We start from the raw sequence: 20,180 nt of genomic DNA, 5'->3' as shown, positions 1-20,180 counted from the left end.
GAGGTTAGCAACCAGCATCATGTCAGTCAAGGTTTACGGATAAGTTACGAACTAAATGCCTTATTCCAAGACCAGCTATGAGCAGATAAATACCATCGAGGCTGTTACATTTCGAGCTTGTACTCTTTAAGCTCGGACTACTCGATCCGAAGACACCCGACAACAGATGTATCCTGATGGTATATTCTTTCGAGCTTAGAAAGGATCTCAAGGTTACCCGTCTTGCTTCGAGGTTTTGACATCTGGACCGCGAACATGCATTTTATATATCTCGAGCTCACACTTGATGAGTCCAACTTTTCAGGTCACAATCTCAGGTCTCAAAATCTGGGTGTAACATATATTTATATCTTATGTCATTATTACATATATGTTTGGATGTTCAATACACCCAAATTTTCCCAAATGCAAGAACTCAAAAATTTCTTCTCTTTTTTTTTTTAAAAAAAAACGATAACTACCTTTTCTCTCTTCGACCCTTTGTTTGCTTCCAGTAAACACGTTTTAAAAATATTTAGAAAGGAAGTTAGCGTTTTGAAGTGGTAAGATCATTTTTTCAAGGAATTCTTTATAGTTTTTTAAAATAAATAATAAACTAATGTTCCACAATTAAATTTAGAAAATTTGACCAATTTTATGAATATTTAATCATGTTAAATCAGAAAAATAAAGTCTCTAAAATGTCCCTTGAACCAATCCCAAACTTGAGGGTATTATGGTCTTTTCAAAAATTCAATTAGTTATTATTATTTAATTCAATTAAATAATAATAATATTAAGGCAAACTAAAAATTACACATAAGATGATAAAATAATTTCAAGCATATTATTATTACTATTATGCCCATAATAATAATAATTTTTAATTAAATAAATAACAACTTAACCCGAACTGTTATTTATTCACTTGACATTATTCTCATGCTGTGATTCCACAAAAATACTCAAACATGAGAAACTATAAATTTTATTGCCATTGGAAATCATACATATCCAATATTCCATCAAAGGAAAAGAAAAAAAAAAGGCAAAGATGCACACAATAGAAAAATTATGAAATCGTCCTTCCAGAAAAATGGATATCACATATGTTGTAGATGAAAAAATAAAACCTTATAATTTAAAAAACACAAGTTTTATTTTTCGTGGATTGTTCATCTTCCAAAAATAAAAAAATAATAAAATCACACGACAAAAAAAATTACAAAATAGTAAATTTATAAAGCATCTAGATAATTTAAAAATTACAAATAAACTGATATGCTTTTAGCACTTGAACTTAAGCTCTTGAAATTTCAAACCGCCATAGCTCCAGTCCATCTTGTGAGATCATCCAAAGCTATTTTGTAAGTACACAGTTCATAAATTCAAAAAAAAAAAAAAATTAGAAAAGCAAAATAATTGATAGCAATCTCCAAGAGTGATCTTAGCGCATTTACAAAACATAGAAGGGATATAAGACTATTCCGTTAAAGTTAATGAAAAATAAACCGGTAAAACCAATAATTTTTGTTGTCTATATACTTTTTATATAAAAGAGATATATCTAGTGGTCCCATACATTGATTGTAATTTTTATTTATGATATTTATAATTAATGACTTCAAGAGTATTAGAACAAGTGGGGTGACTAAAGGGTCTTTCACCTAGCAGACTATTCCATGGGAAAGAAGACAAGGAAAAGTGACTAAGACGATAGTGAATTATTCATTTATAAATGTAACAATAATTCTTATATTGTCCAATTAAATTTATATATATGAACTATTTAACGAATTTACATAATCAAAATCGATGTGTGGATATCTAGACCAACAAAGTCTCCCATTTATAACTCTCAAAACAAAGTATAATTCAATACATAAAGTCTCTAACAAAGACTTTGCGTATATAGGACAAATTTTTTATAGGGGCTTCACGTTAAGCCCTATTGGTGGGACTTTTCACTGTTCTCGACCCGTGAACAGTTTTTGGTACGATATTTTTCTATAACCGTGTATATTGTAGTTGTTTAGAATATTCTGCAAATTTTCAGAAAATTCTAAATAATTTACAGTACCGAAAACTAGGTTCAAACATATTGTTTTCCACGCGCATAAAAAAAATTAGTCATGCGTGCAACAACATATTTGAACCTAGTTTTCAGTACTGTAAACCATTCAGAATTTTCTGAAAATTGCGTTGATGCTCTAAATAGCTACAATATACACAGTCATAAAAAAAATTCCACCGAAAACTGTTCAAAGGTCGAGAATACTGAGAGCCCCACCGGTAGGGCTTAAAGTGAAGCCCCTATAAAAGAATTGTCCTATATATATATATATATATTTATATAGTACACGAATGACTTGTATTTGATGTCTACTTTATAAAGCGAGAGACAATATATATATATATATACATATATCTCTTCTATTATAATAAGTGTGTAGATAACAGAAATTTTTAGTTTTAACAATTTTTTATTTTTTTATTGTTAATTTTAACAGAATATTCTTATATTTAACATAATATTATTATTATATTTAACAGTAATTTGTAAACACTCAAGGGGTTGTTTGGTATGAGGTAAAGTAAATGTGGGAATGTGAATCTAAATCCCTTCCTATGTTTGGTTCAAATTTTAAGAGGGCAAAGTTAATAATTTGTGTGAGCCCCACATGTATTTTAAGGGTAAAGTGAATCATTTTGTACACAAGAGTTTAATATTACTTTCATCCTAAGTCCCTCTACACTTTCTAAGGCAACTCAACTACTCAAAACAAACACCCCCTATAATTAAATAATTAAAAAAATTAAAATAGGATATTTTTGAGATATTTTACCATAATAATTATTTAAAAATAATAAATAATTAAATTAATTAAAATAGGATATTTTTTAGATATTTTACAATAATAAATATTTTTAAATAATATATAATTAAACAAATTAAAATATGATATTTTAGAGATATTTTACAAGGATAATTATTTAAAAATAATAAAATCATACGTTTTATAAGTTAAATAAAATTTAATTAAACTTAAATTCAATTATTAGAATAATATCACATTAAACCTATAATATAATCTATTGTGAATTAGCAACAAATTACTTTTACAAAAAAAACTAGGAAGAAACTTAAATTTAAAATTCACGTATAATATTTAATATTATATTAAAAATATAATAAATAATCTCTTATTATCACACCCAAATTAAAAAATTAGAACAAACATAAAATTAAACAAAAATAAATAAATTATTTAATTAAAATAGGATATTTATTTCAAAATTTATATGACATTAATATAAATTTAATAAAAATAATTAATAAATTTTATAAATAAAACCAAAAAAATGTTGCACATGTTTGTATCTAGTATATATATATATATAAAACTAGATATATATATATTGCTTGTATCTAGTATATATATATTGCACGTTGTTTGTGCAAAATATATATATATATATTTTGCAGTTTATATGTGTGGTGGTTCACTTTCCATATTGAAGTATGTTTCTAAGAAATTTCTTGTTTATATATAAGAACTATTCAAACAACCTCAAAATGGGGAAGAGAAAAAAAAATGGTGACAATGACAGTAAACTACAATTCATTTATAATTTTGAACATTTATTTATGAATGATGTTGATAATTCATCTCGACAACTCCATCAATTGTTATGGGCACTTCAATTCGGGAAGTATGAGTCATTTCAACTAACTCTGTATCAACTCAACTCATCTACAACCTTTTTCTCCAAAATAAGAGAGTAAAAATAATGGAATATTATGCATGGTTAACTAGATTTATAATTTATATATCATGTAGTGTTGCGGAGAAAGATTATTATGAGTAGTTGTATTGGTGAAATAATTTGGATTTTGGGTTCTAAACAAGATCATATATATGATCATATGCAATCGCTTTTTTTAGTTACGTTGTTTGTAAGGAAAAAAAGTGTTGTATAAACTATCATATAAACAACAAAAAGGAAACATTGTAATAACACTTCTCTTTATGAAAAAGTGTTATGCAACTACTCCGATATATGATGGCATCATTTTTCTTAAGACATCAAAACGTTTTATGATATGTATTTCATAATATTTTTTGGTATTGTTTGAAACATGTTTTCTGGTAGTACACGTACCCATATACAAAAATTACATAAAAAAAAATTATATATCATAGAAATGAAATATATATAAACATAATTTTAAAATAAGCCTTAGAATGGAAACATTATAAATTCTCATTTAATACAATAATCTAATTAGAATTTCAAATTTAAAAATTCTCATCTTATCTTAGTACATTTCATCTCTAACATTCAATCCAATAAAATTTATGCATATTCATTTCCATGTACAGTCAACTATAATTTAGAGATTTTATTTCTTCTTTGAATTAATTGAATAGAGTTAAGAGTAATCAAATATAGTCATAACGTGTTGTTTCGTTTGATGTGTACTTTATAAAGCGACAACAGACATGATCACTTTCCATAAACTATAAAGTCTAGTTCTATGAAATTTCTTAATTTTAATGTCTTGTTTATATATATATAAACTATTCCGTCAGAAAGAAGACAAAGAAAAGTGGCGACGAAGATAGTCAATTATTAATTTTTATAATTTCGAGCATTTATTTATGATGCGACACCTAATTAAACTAAATATTATGTTTCCATGTAGTAATATTTCTTTATCCAATTAAATTTATATAAGAGTTATTTAACAAATTTATATGCCAACAACGAATTTATATATGTGTTACTTTTGTTTGCCATTTGGCCTAGTGTTGTGTGAGGTATTGTGTGGTAGGCCATAAATACTACCAAATGCAGATAAAAGGGAGATGACCTTGTCCCAACGCTTTTAGTCATGCTACTAAGTTAGAGCATGACTAATGGAGTGCTATAAAGGTGGTGTATAGCTATTTTTTAGCTGATCATCATAAAATGGAACTCGAAGGTCTAAAATGTGTACTAAATTTAGCACATGCTAAAAAATGTATCAAATTTAACACAAAATATAGCATGGATCAAATATGACACAAAATAAATATCACTTTTTTTAATTACACATTTGTCACTCATTAATATGATTTATTAATTGAAAAATGATTTTAATTTTTAATTTATATTTTAATAAAAAAATAGTTGTGTTGTATATTTTTAATAAGCATTAATAACTGTATTAACTTTTTTTTTATTAGCAAGTTTGCACCTTATGCATTGGAGTAAAAATGTAAAAAGTTGGCCAAATATAACATTGACACATATTTTGGGCCAAATTTGGCACAAAATATACACCATCTATAAAGACCCGACTAACTTAAAGACATCGGACCTTTAAAAACTACTAAGACATACTACTATCTTTTGGATATATACAAAAAATAATAGAACTTTATTATAGAAAATCCAAAATACGGGATCTCATTGTTTATACATAAAATCATAAAAAAAATTAAACATTTATTATAAATGTTCAAATGCTAAATGGGGAAATCATAAATACATAAATAAAAGACTCAAATGTCAACGTCATTCTCAATCGATTCCATTGGTCCATTCCTTTAGTCCTCTCCCAATACACATGCCAAAGCCACCTAGGATCTGTCCCGCCTTCCATGTTCATTTACTTGCACCATCTAAATAAAAAGGAATTGATGAGCCTAATGCCCGATAAGGAAAAACTATTAAACATAAAACATAAAAATGGATGACAATATTAATGGTCATTAACACATTACGGTAGTATGTGATATAAACCATCTATAGTCATCTTACTACTATTTAGATGTAGGTTTAGACACAACTATAATCTACGATAATGATAAAAATCTCGGGATTTGCTATCTAAGCAACCATTTTTTCCAAGCGACTAAAAGACATAAAAACAACATACATACATACATACATACATACATACATACATACATACATACATACATACATACATACATACATACATACATACATACATAAAATCTAACTTATTTTCCTTACCAAAACTGGGGTATATTGGAGACAAGTACACGATTGGAAACTCCTAAAACCAAACAGCAAAACCATATGTTTCCTAAAGAAAAGAAGATGAAAAGAATATCTAAACCATCAAGACAAGAACTTACCGAAAACCTTAACTTTCAAAAAAATCAAACACCTAACCAAAAGCCATTATAACAAGTTAGGATTTGAGGTAAAAGAAAAGAACAAGAGGAATCGTAATGAACTAAACTTGAGGATTAAGAGTACCTTGGATAGCTTAGAACTTTGATCAACACCTCAATACCAAAATCACACTCCAACTTACTTCCCATGTGTTTATAAAAGCTTAGATTTGAAAGCTTCCAACTCCAAAATCCTAGTGTTTCTTTCTAGAACGAATTTAGCAGCTTGGAGGCTCTGAAAAGTTTTTGAAAGATGATGCAAATGGCTAAATGAAGGCTCCTATTTATAAAGTTCAAGGAGTGAAACTAACTCCCATTAAAAAGAAAAAAATGGAGTTTTCTGCTCAACAGATGCCCAGAACTTGGTCAAAATCGTTCTAGAGTAAGTCCAAGTTGTTGACAGTTGTTACTAGCTTGGATTCCACGGAGTTTCAAAATATGCAGGTGGAGCCGATATATCGCCTCTTATAGTCGATATATCACCTGCCCCATATTCCCTAGGCTCTGTGGTTTCGCTCGTGCAAAGTCGACTTATTTTCCATATCAACATAGGCAATATATCAGCCCCTATAGCTGCGATATATCGGCTTACACTGATATATTAAACACGTTTTTGCACACTTGAAGTTGTTTAAACCACTTTGACTGAGTAATACGAGATCCTTGATAAATTTATTCATCTAAAATCCTATCCTTAATAAACATACATGTGACGAATGCCACATTCTTAATTATTCTATCTAAACGATAAGTTTATGTTTTTATATTTTATGTAATGATTTACCCTACCTCAAATATTAGACAGGGGACGTAGATGGGTTATCATACACTACATGTGATCTAATCTACCTCAAATATTAGACAGGGGACGTAGATGATTTATCACATGTCATAATGGCCATTATTAGTATAGTCTTATATAGTATATGTTATGATATGATTTTATGTGTATGTTTATGTGGTTAGTAGTTTTTCATTGCTGGGCATTAGGCTCATTCCTTTATGTTTATATGTGCAGGAAAATAGTTATGGCGGCGGAAAGATTCTTGGCAGCTTGAGGATGTGTATTGAGGCAGGATGGAATCGGTGGATTGCGCGTTCGATTCGAGGATGAAGTTTTTAAGTCTTTTAGTTATGATTTCTATGTATTATTTTTCGCACTTAATTTTGTAACCAATTTATTTAAGTTATGTTTTTTTTTCAAAACAATGGGATCCCACATCCTAAATGAATTTTTATGTATTTAACCTTTACTTTGCAGTTTTTAAATTAAGTTATGGTTATTTCATATGTACGTTTTCTTAAGATTAGTATAGTAGTCATTAATGGTCAAAAGTCTAGAATAGTTGGGTCGTTACAAATAAGCTTGTGGGTTGCTGATGTTCCGCCTTTACTTCTAGCATATTAGACATTTGGACACATACTCTGCTACATCTTTCTTCATTCCCGGCTGCCACCAATTTAGTGCCTTAAGGTCATGAGTCTTCTTGGTAGATCCAGGGTGAACAAAGTATGGGGTAGTGTACGCATCTTCTAAAATATTCATCTTAATTTCATGGTTATTCGGCACGCATACCCAACCTTTATATTTCAAGAACCCTTGTCCTGTTATAGAGAAGTCTGTGGTCTTGCCTTCTTTGACTGCAGCCATATCTCTATATGTATGATCTTGGCTGGTATTAATGATTGTTTAAAAAAAAGATCCTATTCTCTATACATTCCGCTGCGTATTATGAAATTTTCTTATTTAATACCAACAATTGGGATAGCTGAGGCCCAAACTGCCAGGACAAATGAGCCACACCAGCTGCATACCAAACTCAATTAGGCCAAACAGATGGGCATGGTGTCACAACAGCAAACAAAAATTTTCGAAGAAGGGGGACTTGTTCAGTCTCAAACACAGACATCAAAATAGAGTTCAAAGAAGGCTCCAACTGAATGGAGCATGTCGCGCTTTAGAGTGTTTGTGAAATGTGACATGCTTTTGAAGGTGTGTTAGATGATCGACTTGGAAGGCTAGATCAACAAGGCCCTGCTTGAAGGTGACAAGAGCTTGGAGGACGCCCCACACGTTTTGAGTCATATTATTTGAACAAGTGTTTTAAGGTAACATTATCAAAATATAAATTTAAAATACTACATTTTGATACTATTTTCTCATCCGATATATTAAATCGAACTAGAAATTAAATTTTGATGATTCTCATCTAAGTTCTTGTGTAATTTACCATCTACCATCTACCATCTAACATCCAATCCAATAAATTTCTGCACAGATTAATTGCGTCTGCAATTCACTTTTGATGGAGATAGTAATATCTCCTCTATATAAAAATTTTGTGTAGATATCAGAAATTTTTGGTTTTAACAATTTTTATTTTTTTTCGTTAACTTTAACTGAATATTCTTATATTTAACGGTAGATTGTAAACATGACTTAAACTTAGATAAAACTATATAAACAAACAACTAAAAAAATTAAAATAAGCTATTTTTTTAAGATATTTTACAATGATAATTATTTAAAAATAATAAAATCATATGTTTTATAACTAAATAAAATTTAATGAAACTTAAACTTCACGTTTGCTTAGTTTTAAAGTTGTAAACAATGTCGATAATTTTAAAAAAATAAAATGAATTATAGTTATATAGTATATATAAATATTTATATCAATAATCTTTACATATATGACATCTAAATACAACGTTGACATATATATATATATTTACATAGCTACATGACATATATATAAAATATAATAATATTTAAAAGGAAATTAATAATAGAAAAAAAATAAGAATTGAAAAAGTCATAGTGTAGACAATAATATAATTGCATCAACTATTTTTAGTTTCTAATGTATCTCACAATGTTTTTTTGATGAAAAAAAGAGCTTCAATAACTTGATAAAAAATAAACTATCACACAAATTTATAAGCTAAAAAAAAAAATGATATGTATGCCATTATTATTTTTAAATAAATATGATTTAATTATTTAAATTATCAAAAAATATCTTAAAAATATTATATTTTAATTTATTTAGTTATTTTTGTTTAAGTTTATGTTTGTTATAGATTTTGAATTTGGTAATTAAATTTTATTTAAGTTATAAAATATATGGTTTTATTATTTTTAAATAATTATCATTGTAAAATATATCAAAAATATCATCTTTTAATTTGTTTAATTATTTATTTATTTAATTTTATTTAAGTTTAAGGATCATATTTACAATTTACATTTAAATATAAGAATATCTGGTTAAAGTTAATGAAAATAAATAAATAAAAAACCATTAAAATAAAAAAAATTCATTATCTACATACCTTTTATATAGAAGATATATATATATATATATAGTCGTCCCATACATTGATTGTAGAGAACATTTTATTTATGATATTTATAATTCATTAATCATATAAACTTATATACATATTAAATGTTTAACTAAATTATAAACAAATTGTTCTTCAGACATATAATTCATAAATTTACTGAATTACGTAAAGCATAAGGGCCGACATAGACCAACAATTTCTCAACCATTTGTAACTCAAAAAAGATAATACTCTTTAAGATATATTACAATATATTTAATAGACAAATTATGAATACTAATGATAATAATAATATGAGAATCAATTAGCTAGGGCAGCATTATTTTGAAGTAAAACTATTCAAATCTTAGCTTAGTGTCAACTGTCGACGTGTGAGAGAGAGACTTTTCTCATGTGGAACTAATTAATGACTTCAAGAGTATTAGAACAACAAGTGGGGTGACTAAAGGGTCTTTAACCTAGCAGAGTATTCCATGGGAAAGAAGACAAGGAAAAGTGACTAATACGATAGTCAATATTGTTCATTTATAAATGTGATGTGAACATTTATTTATTCATTTATCAATGTAACAATAATTCTTATATTCTCCAATTATATTTATATATATGAACTATTTAACGAATTTACATAATCAAAATCGATGTGTGGATATCTAGACCAACAAAGTCTCCCATTTATAACTCAAAACGAAGCATAGTTCAATACATAAAGTCTCAACAAAGACTTTTCGTCTAGAATTAATTTTTCTTAAAAAAAAAATATATATTTATATAGTACACGAATGACTTGTGTTTGATGTCTACTTTAATAAGCGATCGATAATATATATATACATATATATATATATGTGGTGGTTGACTTTCCATATTGAAGTATCTTTATAAGAAATTTCTTGTTTATATATAAGAACTATTCAAACATTTTCAAAATGGGGAAAGAAAAAAAAATGGTGGCAATGACAGTGAACTACTATTCATTTATAATTTTGAATAGTTATGCGTGCAACATGTTTGAATCTAGTTTTCGGTACTGTAAAATATTCAGAATTTTTTTAAAATCGCAACGATGCTCTAAATAGCTACAATATACACAGTCATAAAAAAAAATTGTGCCAAAAACTATTCAAATGTCGAGAACACTGAAAGCCCCACCGGTAGGGCTTAAAGTGAAGCCCCTATAGGAGAATTGTCCTATATTTATATAGTACACGAATGACTTGGATATGATGTCTACTTTATAAAGTGATCGACAATATATATACATATATCTCTCTTCTATATAATAAGTGTATATAACGGAAATTCTTTGTTTTAACAGTTTTTTATTTTTTATTATTAATTTTAACGGAGTATTCTTATATTTTAGAAAATATTCTTATATTTAATAGTAGTTTTTAAACACTTAAAATAAAATAAATAATTAAAAAAAATTAAAATAGGATATTTTTGAGATATTTTACCATAATAATTATTTAAAAATAATAAGTCTCAACGCTTGTTGCAGTCAGGACATTATAGTTTGTGAACCTGGGCTGGTAGGGTTGGTGTTTAGGTTGTTTGTCGGTCGGTGTTGACTTCGCTTTTTTTCTCCATTCTACTCGGCCCCTGAGGTACTCCTCTTCTTACCATTGCCCCCATTGCTGGCTTGAGGGTTTGCGATGTTCTTGCTTGTCTTGGTAGTGGTTAGATGGTTTATGCCTTTCTCTTCCTTCATGATAGCGTCATCTAGCTCATGTATTTGTCTGCTCGGTCTAGGAACTCCTGCAAGGTGTTGATGGGTTCTTGTGGATGCTATCCCACAAGGGACTATGATAAATGATTCCTGCGGAGATGGAAACGAACTTCCCTTCATCTCCTACCATGGATGCTTGGTTGCTTCTCTCATGAATCTCTGGATGTAGTCCTTTAAGGATTCATCATTCCCTTGCTTGATGTCAGCTAGCTGATTGGCATAAGCTGGTTGAATCCGTCCGACACTCAAGACTTTGCAAAATTCCTTCTTGATTTGCTCCCAGGAAGTGATGGATCCAGGTTTGAACTTCCAATACCATTCTTGAGTAGAGTCAGAGATAGTGGTAGGGAATACCCTACACCTATAGTTGTGCTCCACACCGAGTAACGCCATCTAGTCTTCGAACTTTCCAATGTGTCACATTGGGTCCTCCTTCCCAGTGTACGTTGGAAGCTTCGGGGTCTTGTACTTTAGTGATGGTTGAGCAGCTTGGATCTTGGCACTAAAAGGACTCCCACTCCTATGAGCTAGCTCGATATCAGAAGGATTCTTTGTCAGTCCCTGAACTGCTGTGGTGAGTGCATCTATCTAGACCTGCATTGCTGGTGGGATCGCTACTCCAGGTGGGGTAGAAGTCCCCAGTACCCCCTCCTGAGTGCTGGTTCTCCTGTTGATGATATCCCTCAGATCTTGAGGTTGTGCATCTTTCCCGAGCCTATCGAACACGATATTGGTGTTGTTCATCGGTTCCTTTCCCTTGCGAGACTGGGGATATAAAGGTGGTAGGTCTACCTTGTTCTTGTCGGTGCGATCCTGCCCCCGAGCCCCTCCTCTGTGACTTTAAGACTTTGATCGACCATTCTCGTATCTGTCATGTCTTTCACATGTCTGTGCCATTTCGCCTGTCCCCCTGGAAGGGGGCCTTCGGGATGGTAACCCTTTTACTTTGGGAGGAAGTGTTGTTCTTTTTAGTCATGGAGGAGGCAGTCTTGGACTGCACCTCCTCATCCTGTCTTTGGGAAAGTGGCTGTGAGAGCGTCCTTGGAGTTCGACTCCTCCCTATTGCTACTATCTCGCATTTCTGCTGCCTTAGCCAGAGTCTCCCTCATCGCCTGAGCAGCAACTTCAGCGTTCGTCGGGCTAACTGGGTAGCCGACTCCAGTGCCACAACCGCTGCCTGGTGTCTCCAGTTAGCTTCTCGCTCCCTCTGGGTCATCCTCTGGACCTGCTCATCAATCTCCTGCCATTGTTGTTCCATAACTGCCTTCTGGAGGGCAATGTCTACAGCAAAGACCTCCTACCTCGCCAGAAATTGAGCCATCTCCTCCTGGGGAGCATCTTGTGGATTCTCTGCTTCAGATTGATCTTCAACCTCTACCTGAGGTTCATTCATGGAATCGATGGGATCCTGAGAGGTTGAATCCCTAGGAACCGTCTTCTTCATCTGACTGGATTTTGGAGGCATCGTAAAAACTGATGAAAGTGTGTTTCTTGATTTCGTACTCACAATGAAAGCACCAAAATGTTGACCTATGAAATTGGCCAACGGTCGTATGTATGATATACGACACCTTTTGAATGATACAAATGTAAATATACGGCAGAGTACTAATATCTTATAACAAAACACACAAGAATTTATAGTGGTTCATCCATGTTCTTATGAACAGTAATAACCTAATCCAGTTAGTTTTTAGTATTAAATTGCTCGATGGACAATTACAAATATAAACTCGGCGTTCACTCATCACAAGTTCGTCCTAAAAGATTGATTCAAAAAGTCTCGAAAAAGAACCCATGAAATGAAGCCCTGGGTCCTTTATTTATAGTACCCAGTGGCTGTTACATGATCAGTAAGAGTGGGGATCGTGGTTTGGTACACGATCATTGGGAGTGGAGATATGTGTCCACTTTCCCATGATTATGAGACCGTGGGTCCCCTTGTTGTTTCTCTGGGTCGTGGCTAGCGATGCACGAGTGAAACCTTCAGGAAAGGCTAAGTCTTGGTTGGTTATGAGACTTAGGTGTCAGAAAATAGCTTATTGAAAATTTTGTATAGAAGCTACAGTTAGAAGCTAAAGTTGGCAAAACCTAACTTTTAGCTTTTTCTAAAAATATCGTTTTGAAATTTTTTTGCAATAAACTTATTTATTATATATTACTCAAAATAAAAATATTTGAAATAAGTTAATATGATAATGAAATAAACAATATTTAATTCTTAAATATTATTTTTTGTTCAAAAAATATTTTTATAAGCTATATTTATTAGATATTTTTTATTTTAGTAATTTTAAATTAAAAAACCACTTTCATATGGAGTTTCTATTACATTATTTTTCTGTCTCATACTATTTTTAAATTATAAGTTATTAAAAGCATATCAATCACCACAAGAAATCTGATATTTACCTACCAATATTTTACCTACCAATATATATTGGTAGGTAAAGGGAACCTTTACCCACTAATATTTATTCGTAAGATTTATTGGTAGGTAAATATTGCCAATATTATAATATTTTAGAAGGATGATTATCTACTAATAATATGGGTAAGTAAAGAGTGTTACCCTACACATATACTGGAGGGAAATTTTTTTGCATTTGGCGCCAATATTTCTCTCTTATTATTTTAATTTTTAATAAAAATGATGCTGAGTGGTGTGATGATGTGTTAAAAATATCCTACATATCATCTTACTTATTTTTAGCATGTCATATTATTTTTAACAAAGGTACAAATCTTAAAAACAAATAAACATTACAAAAACAAAAATTAAAATTAAATTAATTCTAACTACTAGTAAAAACAAAATCATAATAATATATACTTTATCATTTAATCCTTTCGGACATAAAAAAAAATGCTCTGGTTGTCTTCTCTCTCTCCCTCTTAGAGCTGGGACTCAAATTTAGGCGGAGATTCCGACACTAACCCAACACCCAATGGCTCCTTGTCTCAGCCCGACCCTTCTCTTTTCCCTCTTTCTCTTGAACAGCAAGATGCCCATCTAAAACTCCACGATGCCCAGCCCCAACCGGATACTCAAGATGCTGAAAACAACGAAGACGAGGACGATGAAGACGATGATGAAGCTGATAATGATGATGCTAATGAAAACACTGAGCGTCCTAAGCTTGACGACGGCTTCTACGAAATCGAAGCCATTCGCCGTAAAAGGGTCCGCAAGGTACTTTTTCTATACCCTTCTCTTCAATACTTTCGTGGGTTTGCTTTACTTTCTTGATTATCCCTAAAAGTCTTTTCCTTTGTTTTCCAAAACCAAAACCAACAATAGGGTCAGCTTCAGTACCTCATCAAATGGTGCGTATCCCAACCCTCTTCCTCTTTCTCCTTTTACTTAACTTTGCATTTCTTGTTCTTTTACCTGTATATGTCAAATCTAATCTGTTAATGGAATATTTGTACTTAACGTTATTTGCTTTGTAAGGCGTGGTTGGCCAGAGACAGCTAACACCTGGGAGCCTTTGGAGAATCTCCAGTCATGCTCTGATGTTATTGAGTCATTTGAAGAGAGGTATTAAATGTTATTGTCCAGAAAGCAGAAACAATAAGTAGCGTCTTGTATCCTGATGACCGCTCTCATTAGGTTTATTCATCTATCGCTTATATTTCTCTGGAAATGGATTCTTTGTTACTTATTATTCACTTTTATTCTGAGTTTTAAAATGTTCAAGGGAAGGAACTTAGATTGAAGCAACAATATTTCTTTGTCTCAGCATCCACACAGGACATCATTCGAAGATTCAAAGATGGTCACAATAACTTTGATGAGTTTCCAGAGAAGGTTCTAATTCCTATATAATTAGTGTATTTTTTAATTTCCTTGTAACCATATGAACTCAACAACCATGTAATGTTATGCCAGCTTCTTTTTCTCTGTTCGTTTCTGATTGATTTTTTTCTTTGTTATTGTTGTTCTTATTTGTGCCCAGCTGGATGTGGATATTTCTTGAATTGCACTGTTTACTGATCATAACAATAATTTACCTTTTAGATTTCGTATTTGGGATCTAGATGTATTTTCTTCCATTAATATGGTAATATGAATTTGTCTTGTTTGTTATGCTCGTAAGTTTATGTTTCTCCATCTTATTCAGGTTGCTCTACAGTTGAATGATACTCATCCATCACTTGCCATAGCTGAACTCATGAGAGTTCTTGTCGATGAAGAGAATTTGGATTGGGATAGAGCATGGGGATTGTTTGTGCTTTCTTGTTAATGGATAGCTTTGGAAGAAGGCTATGCTCATCTATTTGAAGAGAAGTGTATATGAGAAGTATATAGAATATTACTACCTCTTTATATAAGTTTCAGGTATGACTCTTCAATTTGTATTGTGTAGTTATTGAACATATTTCCTTTAGTCTTTTTGAGAGTTAATTTCTTACCAAAGTCGCTGTTTCCTTGCTGCTTCATGACCATTTTTTTCCAATTTAACAATTGTTGTTTTCAATACCATTATATAATTGGGTATTCATGTAAGTTAGGATCTAGGATCTGTTGCATATTTGGCTTTGGATGATTAGTGTCCTGTCTTAAACTGAGACTTCTATCATTGTTGTTTCTGTTCACTTTTTTTTTGTCTTTACTTAGTCAAGAAAGACTGTAAGACTTGTTCAATATTTTGAAGTCACATAAAGTTCACAAATTACGTATGTAGCTTTCTTGTTATTGCTGATTATTGAATTTTGTTTATTTGTCTACTTGTTGTATTCCTTTTACTTTTAATATTTTAAAATTTTAATATTGAATTCTCATTACGTCTCATAATTGACTGGACTTTTGACATCAGTTTTCTTAAATTTTTTGAACAAATTGGTAAGTAGTAGGTTATAGAGCTGCTGTGATTATTTCCGGAAACATATTGTTGGGGTTAGAGCAAATGATACCAAGCTTTGTTTTGTGATTACTTTGTTTAGTCAAAATGAGCTTAAACTTTGAATATATATATAGGTTTATTACAAATTTAATATTGAGTATTGAATTTCAAGTGCCCCTAGTGACCTTTGTGCCTTGACTAAAATGCACGAGCTTCCGTATATTTATAAATAAATAAATAAAAAATTGTCATTTTCTTGAACGACATCAGCGTTATCATGGTCTCTTGTCTGTGACATCCTCAGCTAGCCTTGCAAAGATAGGCCTTACTGTCTTTTTAATAGGACGCATTCCTATCTGGTTTTGAATTCTGAAGTGGTTTAAATGAGTAGATAGACCTGAGACAAAATTTACCAACTTTTTGCCATTTCTAATGTTCAAACTTGCAGAAAGTCTTAATCCCAGTTTTGCAAGAGACAGGTAGGTTACACAAGGCAATCTCATCTGATGTTGGATGATTTCATTAAGGTACTTTCCAATTTACTGTATAATCTTAATCTGTCATTGGTGAGAACAAAATTCTTGGGTATAATTGAGGTTGGGATTGTGACCTATGAGTATTTGTAAACATTTTTGTAACATTTCTATTTATGGAAAATATACACAACAATGCTAAGTATGATTCATGCAGAACCACAGAAGTAGAATGAAAGTCTCCTTTAAAATTATGAATTACGAGCTAATCCCTGATTGTTTTGGTTCTTTGTCCCTTGTTGCTTATATAGTGTGGAATTCATGTTGAATCATTTTTTTTTCAACTATACTAAATGTAGAGATTAAAGTAGTTCATTTGAATCATAATCCTTATGTTGTCTACCTCTTTGATTGTTAATATGCTTCACATTTTCTTATATGTTCTTACTGCAAATTTATCAGATTGAAAATGAATACAGAAATATTGAAGGGAAGTTTGGGCAGAAAGGAAAGGACTATGTTAAGTGGGCAGCAAAAATGGCTTTAAGCCTTGGTGCTGGGGTTCCATGGGTGATGTGCAGCAAACTGATGCTCCGGATGAAGTTGTAAGGTCTTAGCCAATGCTTTAAATTTTCTGAACTTATATATTATGGCTGTAAGAATGTATAGGGACAGGTGAAACTTTCAGAGTAGTGGCGGTTAAATTTTATCAAGTGTGGTATCTTAATATGCTGTTTTTCATAAATTACTTTCTTCATTTACAGATAGATGCATGCAATGGATACTACTGTGACGGTTATAGGCCAAATTCCTATAACAAACCCACGCTTTGGACTGAAAATTGGGATGGATGGTAAGCTAATATCTTATAAAATCTCATTATTATTTTTTTCCTTTTATGGCTGTTAAAACTGTGTGACACCCCTTTTTGTATCCCTACTTCCTTACATGGAATTTAGCACTTAACTTTCCCGATCACTAAGATACAAGTTCCAAGCCAATGTTTTAATTTCTTTCTGAATCTTTTTCATAGTTTTCTTATCAGTTTTAATGGTACATTATGTATAAGTTATTGTTATCATCATTATTATTATTATTAATTTTTATGTGAAACAAATTTGTATTAATAATGGATGATATGCTGTGTATTACTGTAGACAGCCTTTGAAAGACTGCTTCAATCTAATACATCTAGTAAGACGTAAAACATAAAAACTATCACAAAAACTAACTCATTACAACTACAAATACCAATGACCGAGAAGCATTGAGAACGATTATGCCTTAAAATGCTTACACTTGAAAATCCATACAGTCAACCAAGGCTTAACTTTTTCCCAGATAACTCCCGTGTCCTCTTCTCCTTCATTGGAAATTTTATTTCTTTCTAATCATATATTGCCTAATGGTACTCTTTATAGAAGTTCCAAGTACATATGACATTTTATTGTCACTTGTTATCTTATATTTATATGGTGCATCTAATCTATGATACAGAATTATGGTGCATTCTTGGAGAAAGACGGAGCAAGGTTTAGAGGGCAAGTTAAACTTACTGGATTTCAAAATGGGGATATAGACCTCTCAAAGTCTTTATGGACCTACCAGGTGTGTTCAATTTCAAGGTTTCATTTCCTTTGTGTTGGCTGTGAAAGTAAAAGTTGTTGGCTCCCTTTAATATATTTTTGTTTTCTCCCTTTTGCATGATTTGCTAGTCAGTTAAATGGTGTTGCACCTAAATTCACTTTTTATCCAGGTAGATAATGGTATCTAGTAGACATCTCTCAATAAAAGTCGATGTTTTGTTTCAAAAAAGACGAAAAAAAATTGTATTTGAATTTTTTAGGCAAAAATTCTAGACACCCTTTAATAAGTTATCATTATTTGATATATTTAAGGTTGGGATTTTAAAGTGGATTTCGTATTGTTTAACATGGTTCTAGGTTGGGCTCAAGGGAGAATTCTTGAAGATATATGCTGCAGAAGAAAATGAAAAGGCAGGGTGGACTGATTTAACTCCAGATGCTGATCCATCGATATTAACAATTTGATGGCACCGCCTCCACCACCTCCAATAGACCAAGCTTCAGATGCAAATTTAAGAGTCGCCATCTATTTTAGTTCGGGAGTCACAAGATGATTCTTAGTTTATTTATATTAATTTACTAAAGAATGAACTTTATGAAGTTTTTTTTTTTATTTTGGTAGGGGTAACCTTAAAATGATAACTTTATGACTTATTTTAGTATTGAACATTATAAAGAATTTTAGCATTAAACATTTTATTATTGAATGGTTTTTTTCTAGTTTATTTCTAATATAGAACATTTACAAATAACTATTATTATCTTTTACCTACACATAACCATTAAATTTGAACAAAATATAAATTGTGTAACAAACCAATAAAATAATGCTATGTGGGTTAATAAAATGATACCACGTAGGATGCCACATATGATGCCATGCAGGATGCCACGCAGGATGCCACACAGGATGCCACGTCATCAGACACGTAAAACTACAAAAACCATGTCAACATACACGTAGGATGCCATGTCATCAAACACGTCATCTGATGACTCATCAATTGATTTATAACTTAGTGGGGTCCACTGATTCTTTTACCTACCAGTGTTAATAATTGTAGGTAAAGACTCTTTCCCCACTAACTTTTACCTACCAATCTCTACCAGTTAAATATTGGTAGGTAAACCATATTACCCACCATTAGGCTAGTTTTACCTACACTTACAATTGGTAGGTAAAGACCCCATTTTCTTGTAGTGAATGTCATGCTTTAGGAAAAAAAAAAGGAAAATAATTAATTATAGATATAGAAAGTGAGAGTTTTGAGATAACTTAAGTTTTTTGCGTATTTGTGATTATATCAATGACTATATTATAATCCACGACCATTATAATTAGAACCTTAGGTACATGAACTAATTATAATATATATATATACACAATAGGGGGCACTCTTAATGGTTACTACATATGGATGATTACCTTAATATTAACTATTAGATTAAGATCAATGGTTTATATTTATAGTTGTTAATTAATATTTCAAAAAATAAATTTTGATTTTTTTTTAATTTATGGAAAGGCTACCTGATTACATGGCGATTACATATTTATTAAATTAAAGAATTAAAAAAATCTTATTTAACCATTATATATGAAAATTCGAAATTAATGTAGAAAAAAATATTTACCTATTGGTGACTTGCTATATCAAGTCAATATGTTACCACATCATCATAATTGTTAGTACCCATCTATGGGGAGTAACCATTGAGAAGTCTTCCATACACAATAATAATATTTTATAGAGTAATGATATGTACACACACAAATTACACCACTACAAGAAATTCATACATTAGCGGCGGGGGCCTCCGCCGCTAATTGTTATTAGCAGTGGGACTCCGCCGCTAATAACCCGTGCCTAAATGTTTGTCGCTAATACTCGTTATTAGCAGTGGACTGACACACCCGCCGCTAATAATGTAATATTAGCGGTGGATATTAGCAGCGGAGCCCGCCGCTAATACCTTTGTGAGAGGCATTATCATTAACCGCGGGGTCCGCCGCTAAAATT

At 31.2% G+C, this 20,180-nt stretch overlaps 2 protein-coding genes and 1 long non-coding RNA gene across 3 annotated transcripts; 2 read left to right on the top strand and 1 right to left on the bottom strand.

The window, feature by feature from the left end:
- Positions 1–5,432: 5,432 nt before the first annotated feature.
- Positions 5,433–6,411, bottom strand: LOC133783753 (uncharacterized). The gene is made up of 3 exons (XR_009870941.1): positions 6,256–6,411; positions 6,132–6,163; positions 5,433–5,648 (listed from the first exon to the last, which is right to left on the bottom strand). It is a non-coding gene; the product is annotated as an uncharacterized LOC133783753 (long non-coding RNA).
- Positions 6,412–14,059: 7,648 nt separating this feature from the next.
- LOC133781564 (uncharacterized) lies at positions 14,060–15,976 on the top strand. Its single transcript, XM_062220604.1, has 5 exons — positions 14,060–14,446; positions 14,555–14,580; positions 14,708–14,794; positions 14,997–15,064; positions 15,378–15,976. Exons 1-5 carry the CDS (start codon positions 14,280–14,282, stop codon positions 15,498–15,500), a joined length of 471 nt encoding a protein of 156 aa, XP_062076588.1. The 5' UTR covers positions 14,060–14,279; the 3' UTR covers positions 15,501–15,976.
- Positions 15,977–17,204: 1,228 nt separating this feature from the next.
- Positions 17,205–18,858, top strand: LOC133781565 (beta-galactosidase 9-like). The gene is made up of 3 exons (XM_062220605.1): positions 17,205–17,426; positions 18,096–18,181; positions 18,517–18,858. Exons 1-3 carry the CDS (start codon positions 17,342–17,344, stop codon positions 18,622–18,624), a joined length of 279 nt encoding a protein of 92 aa, XP_062076589.1. The 5' UTR covers positions 17,205–17,341; the 3' UTR covers positions 18,625–18,858.
- The last annotated feature ends 1,322 nt before the right edge of the window (positions 18,859–20,180 follow it).

The sequence above is a fragment of the Humulus lupulus genome, chromosome 6, assembly GCF_963169125.1.
Source record: "Humulus lupulus chromosome 6, drHumLupu1.1, whole genome shotgun sequence".
Taxonomy (NCBI): Eukaryota; Viridiplantae; Streptophyta; class Magnoliopsida; order Rosales; family Cannabaceae; genus Humulus; species Humulus lupulus.
Note: the sequence above shows the minus strand (reverse complement) of the source record. Positions and strands in the feature narration are given on the sequence as shown.